Source organism: Astatotilapia calliptera, chromosome 6 (assembly GCF_900246225.1).
Source record: "Astatotilapia calliptera chromosome 6, fAstCal1.2, whole genome shotgun sequence".
NCBI classification, from domain to species: domain Eukaryota; kingdom Metazoa; phylum Chordata; class Actinopteri; order Cichliformes; family Cichlidae; genus Astatotilapia; species Astatotilapia calliptera.
In genome coordinates this window covers 23,975,164-23,991,833 of record NC_039307.1, presented here as the reverse complement: position 1 = coordinate 23,991,833, position 16,670 = coordinate 23,975,164, and the positions used below count along the sequence as shown (strand labels likewise).

Sequence of the window (16,670 nt, the reverse complement as noted above, 5' to 3'; positions counted from 1 at the left end):
TACTACACATCTCTAACTTTTGTCTTTTCTCTCTTAAGCTCTTCTTCATTTCCCCCTCATGCACTAAATTATACTAGATATGGATTTCTTCCTTTGACGTGACCTAGTGCTAGCTCGTAGGGGATTTTCTAAGTCTTAGGGCTCTTTTTCTAATATTCTAGAGTCCGTACCCTACAGTGTAAAGAGCCATGAGGCAACTTTTTTTGAGTGTCCTTTTATGTCATCAACATAAAGGCCATGCAAGTTGATGATTGCGGTCTGTAAAACTTTTAAGACAGTGGGGAAAAAACAAAAGAATCACAGAAGTGCACTTGCAAGTAGCCAGAACTAAAATAGTAACGGTCCAAAGTTACACTTTATGATCATGTCTTTTAACTATTGGAGATTATGTATCGGAATTTCAGGAGTGGGACCACGCCTCCAAGCACGCTCCTTCCGGTTGTAATCTATATAGGTTCCCTCAGTTCTGCAAGCTGTTCATTCTCATTTACGTGCCCCACCCTCCGTCCCTCCTTGTTCTCAATTCTTTAACTTAGGGATGCAACGATACCAATTTTTTCAAACCGATACGATACCGATACTTGGATCTGAGTACTTGCCGATAGAGAGTACAAAAACCGATACTTCTACCACACACACACACACACACACACACACACACACACACAAATGCAATGAATTGGAAGACAGGTTTTATTTTATTATCTGCCGATAAAAAATAAAATCTTAATAAAAATGACCACACTGCTTGTCTTTACCTCTTCAGAAAGTTTTGGCACCATTATCTCCCTGATTTTCCACGACTGGCATTGGCTGGTCATCCAGAGCGATAAAATGAGTCAGAGCCTCTGTTATTTTAACTGCCCGTGGATTTTCTCTTGACATTTTTCATCGCTTTTCCAAAACCTGAGTTAAAGTTGGCTGTTCCGGTCCACACTGCTGACATTTTGTTTAGCCTTGCTACAGCAGCCTCCAGTTTCTCTTTTTTATCTGGAGCCACCAGTCTCACTCGCCTAACCCTGTGCCTGTTTAGCGCGGGATGTTCCCCTAGTGGCCAATCTAAAAAACTGCAACAGAAATGACAAGCTACCCTCTAATTAATGAAATAAGTTAGTATCGGTTCATGGTATCGGTTAACTTTTACGAGTATGAGTACACACACATTTTACAGTATCGGCCCCGATACCCGATACCAGTATCGGTGCATCCCTACTTTAACTTCTTCACTCCTATTTAGTACAGGGGGATCTGCCAGCCCCCTTCGAGGCCTTCCCCAAACTGCAGCTCAATTCTTGTCCAAGCATTTACCTTTACCTACTGAAACCCTGTCAAACTTAAAATGAGGATGTAAGCCCAGCTAGTAAATTGTAGGTAACACTTCGTCTAACACACAGACACAGAGTCATCGGTCTGTGTTGCACTTTTTTTCCAACGGATGGCATGCAACACATTCCTGCCTCCTAGAACTGAAAGAGTATACCTAAAAAATGAGATTCTTGGGTTATTGTGTTTTTTTTCCATCCATCCATCCAGGCAAAAAAGTATTTAGTCAGCCACCGATTGTGCAAGTTCCCCCACTTAAAATGATGACAGAGGTCAGTAATTTGCACCAGAGGTACACTTCAACTGTGAGAGACAGAATGTGAAAAAAAAATAAGAAAAACCATGAATCCACATGGTAGGATTTGTAAAGAATTTATTCGTAAATCAGGGTGGAAAATAAGTATTTGGTCAATAACAAAAATACAACTCAATACTTTGTAACATAACCTTTGTTGGCAATAACAGAGGTCAAACGTTTACTATAAGTCTTTACCAGGTTTGCACACACAGTAGCTGGTATTTTGGCCCATCCCTCCATGCAGATCTTCTCGAGAGCAGTGATGTTTTGAATGTGTGTGTGAATGGGTGGATGACTGAATGTAGTGTAAAGCGCTTTGGGGTCCTATGGACTAGAAAAGCGCTATACAAATGCAGGCCATTTACCATGTTTTGGGGCTGTCGCCGAGCAACACGGACTTTCAACTCCCGCCACAGATTTTCTATGGGGTTGAGGTCTGGAGACTGGCTAGGCCACTCCAGGACTTTCAAATGCTTCTTACGGAGCCACTCCTTTGTTGCCCGGGCGGTGTGTTTTGGATCATTGTCATGTTGGAAGACCCAGCCTCGTTTCATCTTCAAAGTTCTCACTGATGGAAGGAGGTTTTGGCTCAAAATCTCACGATACATGGCCCCATTCATTCTGTCTTTAACACGGATCAGTCGTCCTGTCCCCTTGGCAGAAAACAGCCCCATAGCATGATGTTTCCACCCCCATGCTTCACAGTAGGTATGGTGTTCTTGGGATGCAACTCAGTATTCTTCTTCCTCCAAACACGACGAGTTGAGTTTATACCAAAAAGTTCGACTGACATGACATTCTCCCAATCCTCTGCTGTATCATCCATGTGCTCTCTGGCAAACTTCAGACGGGCCTGGACATGCACTGGCTTCAGCAGCGGAACACGTCTGGCACTGCGGGATTTGATTCCCTGCCGTTGTAGTGTGTTACTGATGGTGACCTTTGTTACTTTGGTCCCAGCTCTCTGCAGGTCATTCACCAGGTCCCCCCCGTGTGGTTCTGGGATCTTTGCTCACCGTTCTCATGATCATTTTGACCCCACGGGATGAGATCTTGCGTGGAGCCCCAGATCGAGGGAGATTATCAGTGGTCTTGTATGTCTTCCATTTTCTGCTGATTGCTCCCACAGTTGATTTTTTCACACCAAGCTGCTTGCCTATTGTAGATTCACTCTTCCCAGTCTGGTGCAGGTCTACAATACTTTTCCTGGTGTCCTTCGAAAGCTCTTTGGTCTTGGCCATGGCGGAGTTTGGAGTCTGACTGTTTGAGGCTGTGGACAGGTGTCTTTTATACAGATGATGAGTTCAAACAGGTGCCATTCATACAGGTAACGAGTGGGGGACAGAAAAGCTTCTTACAGAGGACGTTACAGGTCTGTGAGAGCCAGAGATTTTCCATGTTTGAGGTGACCAAATACTTATTTTCCACCCTAATTTACGAATGAATTCTTTACAAATCCTACCATGTGAATTCATGGATTTTTTTTTCACATTCTGTCTCTCACAGTTGAAGTGTACCTCTGGTGCAAATTACTGACCTCTGTCATCATTTTAAGTGGGGGAACTTGCACAATCGGTGGCTGACTAAATACTTTTTTGCCCCACTGTAGGTAGGTAGGTAGGTAGGTAGGTAGGTAGGTAGGTAGGTAGATAGATAGATAGATAGATAGATAGATAGATAGATAGATAGATAGATAGATAGATAGATAGATAGATAGATAGATAGATAGATAGATAGATAATTAAAAAAACAAAAACAGGCCCATCTGCAGCTTTGCAACAGTCCATATATCTTATGTGTTCAATAGAGCCGAAGCTTACAACAGCAAAAAGAACCGAGACAGAGTTTATGATGAAAGATCTAAAGCTTGATCTTTAGGTTTTCAGCAACGGCCTCGACCACAAGATCCAAGCCCTGAACCACAGATGCAGCGTCTGTGGAGCTCGACACCTTCTGCAACGACATTTCTTGATGAACTCTTCACCTGCCCGAAACAAACCAAACCCAACGTTATCCAGATATTGCACACATTTCACAGGATTAATGATCTGGTTGTTCATGTTTGCTTGTTTGTTTCTTTGTTAATTTATTTCAAACATGTAAACAATATACAGGTACATTTGGTAAAGAAAATAAGAGATAAAAAAAAAAGAAATACTATACAAAATCAATACATTTCAATATTTCTACCGTTCTGGTTCATTTACATGTTGAAAGGGAGTGGGAAGAAGTACACACTTATTTAATCCCACCCCTTTGCCATAAGTTATCAGTTAATATTTAGTCAGCTTCCTTACTGATATAATCTGTAATAAAAATAGTGAACAGATATCTGAATACAATATATACTATATACTATAATATCACATCATGAAATTTTTTAAATAGAGACATTCACTCAATTTCAATATTCCCTTTCTTTATAGTTCGAGAAGATCATATTTTTATAACTCTTTTTGAGCTGTTTCATGTTTGGACATTGCTTTAGTTCCATATTCAGACTGTTCCACAGTTTCACTCCATGAACAGAAGCACAAAAGCTTTTTCTTGTAGCACGTACCTTCCCTGTTTTGAAGTCACAAAAACCCCTTAAATTATAACTTACTTCTTTCAAAGAAAACATACTCTGAATTTTTTTTTTTGCTTTGAATAGAATTTGTGGGGTTTGGAATTTCACTAGATCAGCAATTTTCAATATTTCAGACTGCAAAAATAGTGAGTTTGTATGTTCCCTATAACCTGCATTGTGGATGATTTGAACTGCTTTATTTTTTTGAAGAGTAAAAAGTGAATGTAATGTTGTTTTATAGTTGTTGCCCCAGACCTCTGCACAGTAGCTTAAGTCTGGTGAAACCAGTGAACAGTAGCCTGTTAACTGCACCTCTGCCTTATCTTAAACTTCTTCTCGCCACTCTTGAGGCTGCCTTCAGTTGTTTTAATGGACTTTTTGAGGATGCTGTCACCCACGTCAACCAGTGTGACAGAGTAGCCCGTTGATGTGGCAACCTTTAAAGAAAACGGTTCAAGATCATTTCAAAGCCATCGCTGCTTGTTATTTTTGGAAGGAGACGTGATCAACATAAATATTAATATAACATTAACCATAAAACTTTGAAGAAAAGTGACCTTGATGATAAGTTCATGGCTCCTTTACATTAAATCTGTCTTAGTTGTTTTTACATAACCTTGTTGACAGATGGCACTGTGCAGATATACAAACGCCATATAAGCAGATTGCTGTGCATTTTGAGCAAACAGCATGCGGAGAACTCAACTGAAGCACCGTGTGGAGTGTTTACTTTAGGCAAAGCATAAGAACACAAGAGTAAGCACTGAAAAATGATGTAGATTAAATTCTGTAGAATGCAGAGGACACACAGAAGAGGAAAAATAGCTTCCCTTTTCTTAAAAAAGAAAGCAACAGGAACTGCAAAGACATGATAAGTTGTACACTGCCAGTTCATTCTTGTGTACATATTTTCCAGTGCTGCTTACTGGGTAAACAACAATAGAAAGAGCCTACCTGGAAACAAAAAACCCTGCAAGTGAACCATTATCTTGGACGAAGAAATGTGGTCTGAAAAACAAATCCTGATCATGATTGGGGATCAATGAAGCATTTGGTGAAATCAAATAATTAAATAAATCTATAGTACAACTCAAAGCTGTTTAGTGGTGAAAACACAACAGGAAGAAAACGCAAGTGATTGGGACTAGCTGTAAGAAAAAAGTTACTACTGAAGTGCTGTGTTCACAACTTTCTTCTTTTCTTGACACCTTTCTCACCACTTATCAGTGACTCACACTCCCAGAATATTTTTTGTTGTAGGAATAGCCTATACACTATACAGTAGTGTACAAAAGTCTTGAGCAACACAGGATCTTTTTTTATGTTTTACCCAATGCTGACTTACTGCTTGGTATGATCACATCTATTCTTCGAGCAGTATTCAGGAATAGTTCTCCAGCCTGAAGCTGTCTTTCAGGCCCGTTTTATGAAATTATTCAAAAATAATTTAGTTCTTTCACACAAAATGTCCTCTCTGTGAATAGTATATTTTATTCATCCAACTTCCAAATCAAAAGTAGAATTAAAAAGTCCTATGTCTTTCTTTCATCAGTGTGCATACTGTAATTCTTGTGTGCGCAGAGCAAAGTTGCACATTATGAGCATTTATTTCTAATGAGAGTTGGCCGCTGTCATAACAGCAAATGTCTGAAAGCATCTCAGATACCTGTTTCTGTTCCCAAAGTTGCTGTGAAAAACGTAAATCAGTCCATAAAAGAGAATTGAGGATCCAAAAGTATGAATTCATATGAATTCTGCACCAGTCAGGGCAGACAGAGTCAGACTCTGCTCAAAGGTTGAGTGGCTTTATGTCCGTTACTAAAACAAACCCCAAAACCTAAAAAAAAAATACATTAAAGCAGTGTTACTGTAATTATTATAATAATCATTCTATAATTTATTTCATTGTTCTGTGCACACAGCAATCACTAGTAATAGTGTCAAAGACCGTGTGAAAACAACACTTTTATGCTATCAACTTTTAAAATGATATTATGAACTTTTTAGCAAACAAAGCTTTATTTAAACCTTTTGTCTTTTGGATACATCATGAAAGTTCTGACGGAGAAACCTGAGTCAGCTGGGATCGGTAACAGCATCAGGAACACCACCACACTGAGCACTGGAGCCCCTCAGGGCTGTGTGCTCAGCCCACTGCTGTTCACTTTGATGACTCACGACTGTGTTGCACGGTTTTCTTTTTTTTCTTTTTTTTTGCAGTTTGCAATTTTTGCACACTTGCACTTTATGTAGTCCTGTGCTGATTGTCTGTTATATGTAACACCGTGGTCTTGGAGGAACGCTGTCTCGCTTCACTGTCATTTCAGCCACTCCACGTGGCTGAAATGACAATAAAGCCACTTGAGTTGACTTGAAAGTCCAGTATGAAAGTATCCATCATAGCAACTTCAAAAGTTTAGTTTGAGGGCTGCCTTCTATGGCACAACCACTTACATTTTAGTCTTTGTCTTAACAATATCATCATTCTTCTATTACCATTAAAATGTTTTCCTTTTTTAACTGATGCTCATAAATATGATACCTGCACATCCAATAAGTCATCGATATCTCTCACTCTAAAAATAACAACAGACAGCAAGTATTTAAAAATCTCTTTATTCAGCTTTAAAATTCGCTGGACACTGAAAGGAAACTGACAGGCTGACTTAGCAAACAGTTGCTCTTTAATGCACACGGCAAAGGCACTTATCTATTCCAGTGTCTGATCAGTTGTTGAGCTAGTTTCAGTGATCAATGCACACATTCACAGCAGATCACTTGTGCTTGTAGAATCCCTCTCCTGTCTTTATGCCAAGTTTGCCCTCTGCAACCAGCTTGTTCAGCAGGTCACTCGAATCAAAGAGAGGGTTCTTAGGATCCTTTGTCTTGAAGGCTAAAGACATACAGACAGACGGTCCCATCTCATCACAGGCTGTCACATGTTTAAATCAAAATCACATAAACAACTACAGTGTCTATGGATTTTTACTCACCTTCAATAACAGCCTTTACTATGTCTAGTCCTACATAATCAGCAAGTTCAAATGGCCCCATGGGATAACCAGCGCCGAGTTTCATACCAATGTCAATGTCTTCTTTGGATGCATCGCCTGAGAGGTTAGAAAAACAGAATATCAACAAAGTTAGAGGAATCGGTGAAAAGCTTGAAGGATGCTTGAAGGAGCTGTAGAAACAGCAGGTACACACACCTCTCTCATACAACCGGATGGCCTCCATCATGCATGGAACAAGTAGACGGTTCACAATGAATCCAGAGGTATCCTGAATGAAGAGAGGTTCAACATGATTAAGGTTTTAGTTCCACACTAAAGACAGAAAGCAGAGTTGTTCACATGTGTACTCTGTTAAATCATTGCCAAAACAATGTAGTTTTCTCTGGTCCCCTCCTCAATCAGACCAGCAGTGACATGTTTAGTCGCATGTTCTCCTTAAATTGCTGGCTGTCTGAGTCGTGTCCCAGAAATGATGTAGGCTTCATAGATAATTGGCAAACCTTCTGGAGGAAACCTGGTCTTGTTAGGAGAGACGGCATCCATCCCACTTTGGATGGAGCAGCTCTCATTTCTAGAAATATGGACAAATTTATTAAACCCCCCAAAATATGACTATCCAGAGTTGGGACCAGGAAGCAGAGTTGCAGTCTTACACGCCTCTCTGCAGCTTCTCTCCTCCTGCTACCCCCCCCAAAACCCATCTCCATTGAGACTGTGTCAGCTCCCAAAAAGACAAAAAACAAACTAAAAACCAGCAACAAACAACTTAAACATAAAAAAATTACAAAGAAAGAACAATACAGTATCCACATCTGAACCAAAGAGTAAAACATTGAGGATTATTAAATATTAGGTCTCTCTCCTCCAAGTCTCTGTTAGTACATGACTTAATAATTGATCAACAAATCAATTTACTCTGCCTTACAGAAACCTGGTTGCAGCAGGATGATTCTGTTAGTTTAAATGAATCAACACCCCCGGGCCCCGAGTCATTCTAACTACCAGAAACCTTGAAGCACAGGCCGAGGGGGCGGTGTGGCAGCAATTTTTCACACCAGCCTATTAATTAACGAAAGACCAAGACAGACTTTTAATTCATTTGAAAGCCTGGTGCTTAACATTGTCCACACCAGCTGTGAAACTCAGAAACCAGTCTTACTTGTTATCATCTATCGTCCACCTGGGCCTTACACAGAGTTTCTCTCTGATTTCTCAGACTTTATATCTAATTTAGTTCTGAGCTCAGATAAAATAATTATTGTGGGTGATTTTAACATCCATGTAGATGCTAAAAATGACAGCCTCAACATGGCATTTAATCTGTTATTAGACTCAATTGGCTTCTCTCAAAATGTAAAAGAACCCACCCACCACTTTAATCACACTCTAGATGGCATAGAAACTGAACATTTAACAGTGTTTCCTGAAAACCCTCTCCTGTCTGATCATTTCCTGATAACATTTACATTTACAATAATTGATTACATAGCAGGGGAGAGTAGACTTTATCAAAGTAGATGTCTTTCTGAAAGCGCTGTAACTAAGTTTAAGAATATAATCCACCCACTGTTAGCATCTTCAGTACCCATAGAGCAGAGCAGCTATCTGAATACTACCCCATCAACCAAATTATTATCTTGTTAATAATTTTACCTCCTCACTACGTACGACTCTGGATACTGTAGCTCCTGTGAAAACTAAGGCCTCAAATCAGAAGTACCTGACTCCGTGGTATAATTCTCAAACACGTACCCTAAAGCAGATGACTCGTAATCTGGAGAGGAAATGGCGTGTTACAAATTTAGAGGATCATCATTTAGCCTGGAGAAATAGTTTGCTGCTTTACAAGAAAGCCCTCCGCAAAGCCAGAACATCTTACTATTCGTCACTGATTGAAGAAAATAAGAACAACCCCAGGTTTCTCTTCAGCACTGTAGCCAGGCTGACAAAAAGTCAGAGCTCTTTTGAGCCAACAATCCCTTTAACGTTAACTAGTAATGACTTCATGAACTGCTTCACAAATAAAATTTTTATCATTAGAGAAAAAATTAACCATAATCATCCCACAGATGTAATATCTACAGCTACTCTTAGTACCATTGATGTTAAGTTAGACTCTTTTTCTCCAATTGATCTTTCTGAGTTAACTTCAATAATTACTTCCTCCAAACCATCAACTTGTCTTTTAGACCCCATTCCTACAAAACTGCTCAAAGAAGTCCTGCCATTAATTAATTCTTCGATCTTAAATATGATCAACCTATCTCTAATGATCGGCTATGTACCACAGGCCTTCAAGCTAGCTGTAGTTAAACCTTTACTCAAAAAGCATCTCTAGACCCAGCAGTCTTAGCTAATTATAGGCCAATCTCCAACCTTCCTTTCATATCAAAAATCCTTGAAAGAGAAGTTGTCAAACAAATCTCTAAAGTTAGAAATATCCTGTCTCAGAGCGACGCTGAAAAACTAGTTTATGCATTTATTACTTCCAGGCTGGACGACTGTAATTCATTATTATCAGGATGTCCTAAAAACTCGCTGAAAAGCCTTCAGCTAATCCAAAATGCTGCAGCAAGAGTGCTGACAGGGACCAGAAAGCGAGAGCATATTTCTCCTGTTTTGGCTTCCCTTCATTGGCTTCCTGTTAAATCCAGAATTGAATTCAAAATCCTGCTCCTCACATACAAGGTCTTAAATAAGCAGGCCCCATCTTATCTTAATGACCTTGTAGTACCATATCACCCTATTAGAGCACTTCGCTCTCGCTCTGCAGGCCTACTTGTTGTTCCTAGAGTATTTAAAAGTAGAATGGGAGGCAGAGCCTTCAGTTTTCAGGCCCCTCTTCTGTGGAACCAGCTTCCAGTTTGGATTCGGGAGACAGACACTATCTCTACTTTCAAGATTAGGCTTAAAACTTTCCTTTTTGCTAAAGCATATAGTTAGGGCTGGACCAGGTGATCCTGAATCCTCTCTTAGTTATTCTGCAATAGACGTAGGCTGCCGGGGATTCCCATGATGCATTGAGTTTTTCCTTTCCAGCCACCTTTCTCACTCACTATGTGTTAATAGACCTCTCTGCATTGAATCATATCTGTTATTAACCTCTGTCTCTCTTCCACAGCATGTCTTTATCCTGTTTTCCTTCTCTCACCTCAACCGGTCGCAGCAGATGGCCGCCCCTCCCTGAGCCTGGTTCTGCTGGAGGTTTCTTCCTGTTAAAAGGGAGTTTTTCCTTCCCACTGTCGCCAAAGTGCTTGCTCATAGGGGGTCATATGATTGTTGGGCTTTTCTCTGTATCTACTGTACAATATAAAGCGCCTTGAGGTGACTTTTGTTGTGATTTGGCCAGTGTTGGGAAGGTTACTTTTAAAATGTATTCCGTTACAGAATACATGCCCCAAAATGTATTCTGTAACGTATTCCGTTACGTTACTCAATGAGAGTAACGTATTCTGAATACTTTGGATTACTTAATATATTATCATGCTTTTTACAACAACGTGAATGTACTATTGCTGTGTGATTTATTACTATTACTGAAGGTCCGCGACTCCGAACTGTAGTAAAGGGACCTCTGACTAATACGGCGGGGTCCCTGTCGGCTCGTAGCCGAAAACTAGCTTTACTTTGTTGTGTGGGTCAACCTTTCTTGCGAGAGACAGAGAGAGGCGTTGAAAGGCTGCTCCAACGGAACTTATTGTTTTCGGAGGAAAACACGAACACAGTGTACAGTCGAGTCTTAATAGCTTACTTACAACTGGGCTCGTCAGGCACTCTTCTTGGCTGCAGTGGTTATTATTATATTTACATGCTTCCAGCTCCCGTTTTTCCTCGACGACAACTCGTACCTTTCCACTCGCCTTTTTCTCCCTCCTCGCGCTCACAGACCCATAACGTGATTGGCAGTCCATTCTCCCTGCAACACGGACTATACTGCCCATGATGCTACATTCTTTAGAGCTATGCTTGTAGCATAATGCCTGTTAGCTTAGCACAACAACAACAACGAAAAGGCGCTCTCTCACCCAGGAAACACACAGTCGCAGAAAGAGAGAGAGAGCGTCGCCCTGTAACCATGGCAACCGTAACGCTGCCGCCTGGAACGAAAGAACGTAGCTGTCAAACAAAACCCAAACAGTCCTGACCCGCGACAAAATGAAACAGGAAAGTACCGCAGTGTAATCCATTTATTTCAACAAAGTAACTGTATTCTGAATACCACCTTTTTAAACGGTAACTGTAACGGAATACAGTTACTCATATTTTGTATTCTAAATACGTAACGGCGGTACATGTATTCCGTTACTCCCCAACACTGGATTTGGCGCTATATAAATAAAACTGAATTGAATTGAACTAATGTGTGCAGAAAAAGGAAGACTAAAAGTCCCTATTAAGACTTTTGTGACCTGCGGCTCAGGGAGTAGAGCAGGTCATCTACAAATCGGTGGATCAATACCTGGCTCAATGCATCCTTTTATTTTTTTTATTTATGCCCCAAGCGTGAGTGTGTGTGAATGTTGGACAAAGCACTTAGGTATAGATGAAACTATGAATGAACATGCTTGGTGTTTGGTGAATAAGACTTGTAGTAACAAAAAAAAAACCAACTTTGTGTTTTCTTGAGTAGACAAGCACTACAAAAGTCCATTTAAATACACACAAAATAAGTGTGCATGTGAAATTCAGCCTTGGATTCATGAAGCATGCATATTACTACAGTGTGCATGTTAGCAAATAGCTTGACATGATTGAATCCCTTATTGTTATTTACTGAATTTTAACCACATTTTGCTTTACAGTATTTTGGGAAACTATAAATTCTGCACCACTTCCAGCTGCTGCTGTCGGCCTCATCGTAACCACTTGCACTTGTGTGTCTGCTATGCACGCTGGATTTGGTTCAACGAGGGTGGTGAGCGAAGCTTTGCTTCTGGAGTGGCGAAAACACAGTGGCACACACCACAGCTCAGGTTGTGTGGGCCAAATGTTCTCCGTCAGCAGCTGCATGAAGTTACACTAGTGCTGACAGTCTGACTGTCTTTTTTTAAATGGGTGGAGTTGAAGAATTTTATGATCAAACCTCATAGTTCTGTGGGTAATATTGGGTAAGGTTTAGTGCAGTGTAGTGAAAACAGGTTATGTTTCTTGTGTCAACACAGCAGCTCAGAACCGACCTTTGAAGCAGACCTGCAGTATCTGGTACCAAGACTTCAAGATTTAACACAGACGGCCACAGCAATCCAATACACTGAGCATGTGCAAGCCATTTTCTTACCATCTAATACAACACATCCCAGACCTTAACGTGAGCCACTGATACAAAATGAGCAACTTTATTGCTTAAGCTATAGGCAAAAACTCCTCACCTTGCAGGACACTGGTGTTTTTCCAAGCACTTTGCTGAAGTCCAGGAGGGAATCCAAAGTGTCTTGGCTTGTTGCAGGAGTTCCAATCACCTGTGGAAGATGGAGACTTTAGCAGCTTTTGTTGTAATAGTGCAATTCTAATAATACAGGGTTTGCCCAAGATATAGTAATTCTATAACTATAGTAAAGTTAAACAAAGATCACTATACTATCGTAACTATAGGATAGGCTACTTATAGTAATCCTATAAAGACATGTGTGCCTGCATGCCACTACGTGCATTATGATGTACAATACACAAAAAACTCAAGACAGATCCTGTTAGTAACTCTTTTATTGTTCTTGCAAACAGGATTCAGCTATATGAGCCAATTATACATGATATACATGTATAAATGTGTTATATTACTTCCTGGTATTTAAAGATGTTTATTTGTGTTGTATCTTGTTAAATAAAGAAAATGAGCGTGCTAATAATGATTCTTTTCTTAAGACCCTACCTCTACCAGCTTCATCATAGCAACTGGGTTGAAGAAGTGAAGGCCACCGAATCTGTCTTGCCTGTTGGTGGAGCTGGCGATGTCACAGATAGACAGCGAGGATGTGTTACTGGCAAAGATGGTGTGCCTAAAGAAAGAAATCAACACATATCACAGACATCAGTTGATAAAGCAGAAATACGCCTTTTATTGCCTTTAACAAGGCCATGATCAACTTACTTAACTTGATCTGTAACATGGTCACTACAAGAAAGGCAAGCAACGTCTGGGCGTGTTGCGTGTTGGTGTCCATTATGTAAATTACTGCCATCTTGTGGCTACAGCTGGGTACTGTCTCTGGACACTGGCTTGACTACAAGCCATTGGAGTCTACAGTTTGTCATTTTTTGAGCATTTCCAAGTCCTCTTAACAAAAGTAGACCCTGGCAAGCTGGGAGACAAGTATTTTCTGACTGATTACACAGTGTGGATAAACAATCAGCTGTCTGTGAAGTTACTCCTGCTTCTTACACTAATGGAGAATATTTTTCTCTTTTAATTTTTATACTTTGTTTAAAACCTGCTAATAATATTTACAACATTTTATTTATAGTGGGGTGTATCTTTATAAGGTGGTACTGCTGCTTTTCCTAAAGCATACATCTGAATAATTCCCCCCTTACTGGCCATGGTAAGCTAATGGTGAACACTTTAATGATCACTATCCTACAAGTCTTTCTGACTGTGCCAAAAGGTGTTCACATTCAGGCAGAGTGTGCAAGCTGATGCTGAACTCTGAGAGATAAGTCAGCATAGAAAAGACAGGGAGCACACAATCATGAAAAAGTCTGGTCACACAATCTTAAATCAGTCTGGTCCAATTTGTTTTGCTGGATCTGGGTGGGAGGTGTCATCAAGTTTGCTTGCGTAATTGCCTTTGGGAGTTGAAAATAGATCCAAACTGGCTATATATTTAATTTAAAAAATAAATGCCATGAAAGTACATTTGTGCCACCAAAAGTCTTCATACGTGCATACACTACTTGTCATTTCTTTAAGTAGTCTTCAGGAATTGCTCTCCAGGCTTCTTGAAGGAAACTCAAAACTCATCTTTGGAGGTTTGCTGCCTTTTGTTCTGTACTCTGCTGAGATGATCCCACACTGCTACAATAATATGAGGCCGATCCACGACAGTCTTCCACTGTGTATTTTTTTTATCCAGGTATGCTTTTACAGCACGGCAGTGTATTTGGGATCATTGCCATGCAGAAAAATGAAGTTGGTGCCAGTCAGGTACTTTTCTGCATTCATAATTCATTTTGACAATATCTCCAACACCACTGGCTGAAATGCAAATCATGACCTCTCCGATCTTGAGGTCAAAGGCCTTATAGTATGAATCTGAAAACCCTACGTCTCCTTGATCGTGGGTTCACAGGGTTAGTTGAACACCAGACTGAGAGTTCAATAAATGACAGGAAAGTCTGGCTCCTTGGAAGCAACATATAAAGAAATGAGGGGTGGCTCAAGACTTTTGCACATCATTGTATGTTAGGTGATCTAAGCCAAGAGCTAAAAGCTTTACACTTTACACAAATAAACAGAACTGAAGGAGAGCTTACGATGGTGCCAACTTGTCGAGCCTACTGAAAAGATCCTGCTTGATCTTTAGATTTTCAACAATGGCCTCCACCACAAGATCCGAGCCCTGAACGGCAGATTCAGCATCTGTCGAGGTCGACACCTTCTGCACAATTTTCTTGATGAACTCTTCACCTGCCTGAAACAAACCAAACAACATTTTTAAGAAACTGCTCAAATTTCATGGTGTGGCTGATATTGCTGCTCATTTTGTCAGTAAATTTACAGCCTCTCACTTCTGGCTTATCGGAAAACTTCTTCTTCGCCACTCGTTTAAGGCTCCCTTCAATTAATTTGATGGACTTTTTGAGGATGTCGTCAGACGTGTCCACCAGTGTCACAGAGTGGCCCGTTGATGCGGCAACCTTAAAGAAAGAAAATATTTCAAGATTGTTCCAAACGCAGCCACCAGTGGGGGATCGGTTTTGGTTGAATCCGACACATTCAAACTCTTTGTGGGTTAGTTTGACTAGGCTAGGCAGACATACTTGAACACCTGCCAACTACACCCAAATATAAAGTTCACTTAACGGCCACCAGGATCCTTTATATGGTAACTTTACTGACCTTGATGTGTAACATAAAAATGAAAAATCCCGGAAAACTATCACCAAATTACATAAACAGAATCTAAAAGAAAAGTGATCAAACAAAAACGTAACAGGGTCTTTGCATGCTCTCCACCAAGTTGCATCTGTCTAAACAGTTCATGAACAATCTTGCCAAGAGGTGGCTCTGAGCCCAGTACCTTATTTCAAGCTATATAACTCCACGTAAGCAGGATGTTGTGTTTACAGCACAGCTAAGAGTAAACATGAGAGAATGCAAAAAACTCTAATGCACAGAGTCAAAGTCCACTTTGATTTTTATATTTTCAACAAACTGAAATTCAAAGCGGTGTGTTTACTCTGCATGCACTAGTGTCCTGTAAGCGTAAGTGGCGATAAAAGAGGACAATAACAAGTTTTGAATAACTAGTGCTAGACAACCTGCACAGTGCCACTATGCGAATATGACGTACGTATAACGCAGACAGCCAAATTGGCCTTAACCCATTGAAATTAACTAGCAGCTTAGCTAAACACGGGCCAGACTGCTCCTTTTTCGCTTACTCACTTGTGCAATCCCAGCACCCATCTGTCCACCTCCGATGATCGTTACATTTTTAATAACAACATTTCGGACAGCTGAAGACGAGAAGCCTCTGACGATCTGAGAAGCTGCGAAAGCCATGTTGACCGGTGTCCGCTCGGGTCCAAAGTGAAGGACACACTAATATCAGTGCACAGGAGCCCCCTAGCTGGACTAGTGAGATCCGTCTGCACCGCCGCCATCTTGCTCCGGGGTCAGACTGTGGATTTCAGAAGTTTGATGTCAAATTTTTGTGTGTTTGCTGGTTGTTGTTTTTTTTTTTAAATAAAAAAAAGAAATGCGAAACCTAAGCAACAGTTAATACATTTCACAAGTCTATAGAGTATCTAAGCACATTTTAGTCTTCAATTAGATTTATTAGGGTGAGTAACCCTTTACAGTAAGTAACGATCATTTCTGTTAAGTGACACACACACGCACTCACCCAAAACTGCCAGTCCGCCATTCATTTTTATTTATTTTTTTCTATTTGTTATTTTTTTGTTAATTATTTCCCAACTTAATTCGGAAATTGCGAGTTAATGACTCAAAATTTCGAATTAGGTATCCTATTCAACTAGCTAGAGACCCTGTAATTCCAAGGAACTTTGTAAATCGAAAATTTAGTAAAATTTTAAACTTTTGACTTAAATTTCAACTATATTAATTCAAGATAAAAAAAAAATAGGGATGTTTTCTTGGTGGAAACGTGCCTCAGTTTAAAGCTGCATTATGCCATAAAAATAAATTGTGTATTTTAATTAAAGCTATGTCAGAAAACAAATATTGAAAATTATATTGTGTTAATCAGTAATAGCAATTGTCCCTGACTAATATGGCGACTGT

General features: G+C 40.1%; 1 protein-coding gene across 2 annotated transcripts; it reads right to left on the bottom strand.

The window, feature by feature from the left end:
* Window positions 1-6,790: 6,790 nt before the first annotated feature.
* Window positions 6,791-16,044, bottom strand: hadh (hydroxyacyl-CoA dehydrogenase). Of its 2 annotated transcripts, XM_026171229.1 has the most exons (8): window positions 15,810-16,038; window positions 14,930-15,058; window positions 14,675-14,832; window positions 13,074-13,200; window positions 12,574-12,663; window positions 7,400-7,472; window positions 7,184-7,300; window positions 6,791-7,083 (listed from the first exon to the last, which is right to left on the bottom strand). In XM_026171229.1, exons 1-8 carry the CDS (start codon window positions 15,924-15,926, stop codon window positions 6,965-6,967), a joined length of 930 nt encoding a protein of 309 aa, XP_026027014.1. In that variant the 5' UTR covers window positions 15,927-16,038; the 3' UTR covers window positions 6,791-6,964. The 2 variants fall into 2 exon arrangements, with proteins under 2 accessions (XP_026027014.1, XP_026027013.1); XM_026171228.1 differs by having other exon boundaries at window positions 7,184-7,472; window positions 15,810-16,044.
* Window positions 16,045-16,670: the final 626 nt, after the last annotated feature.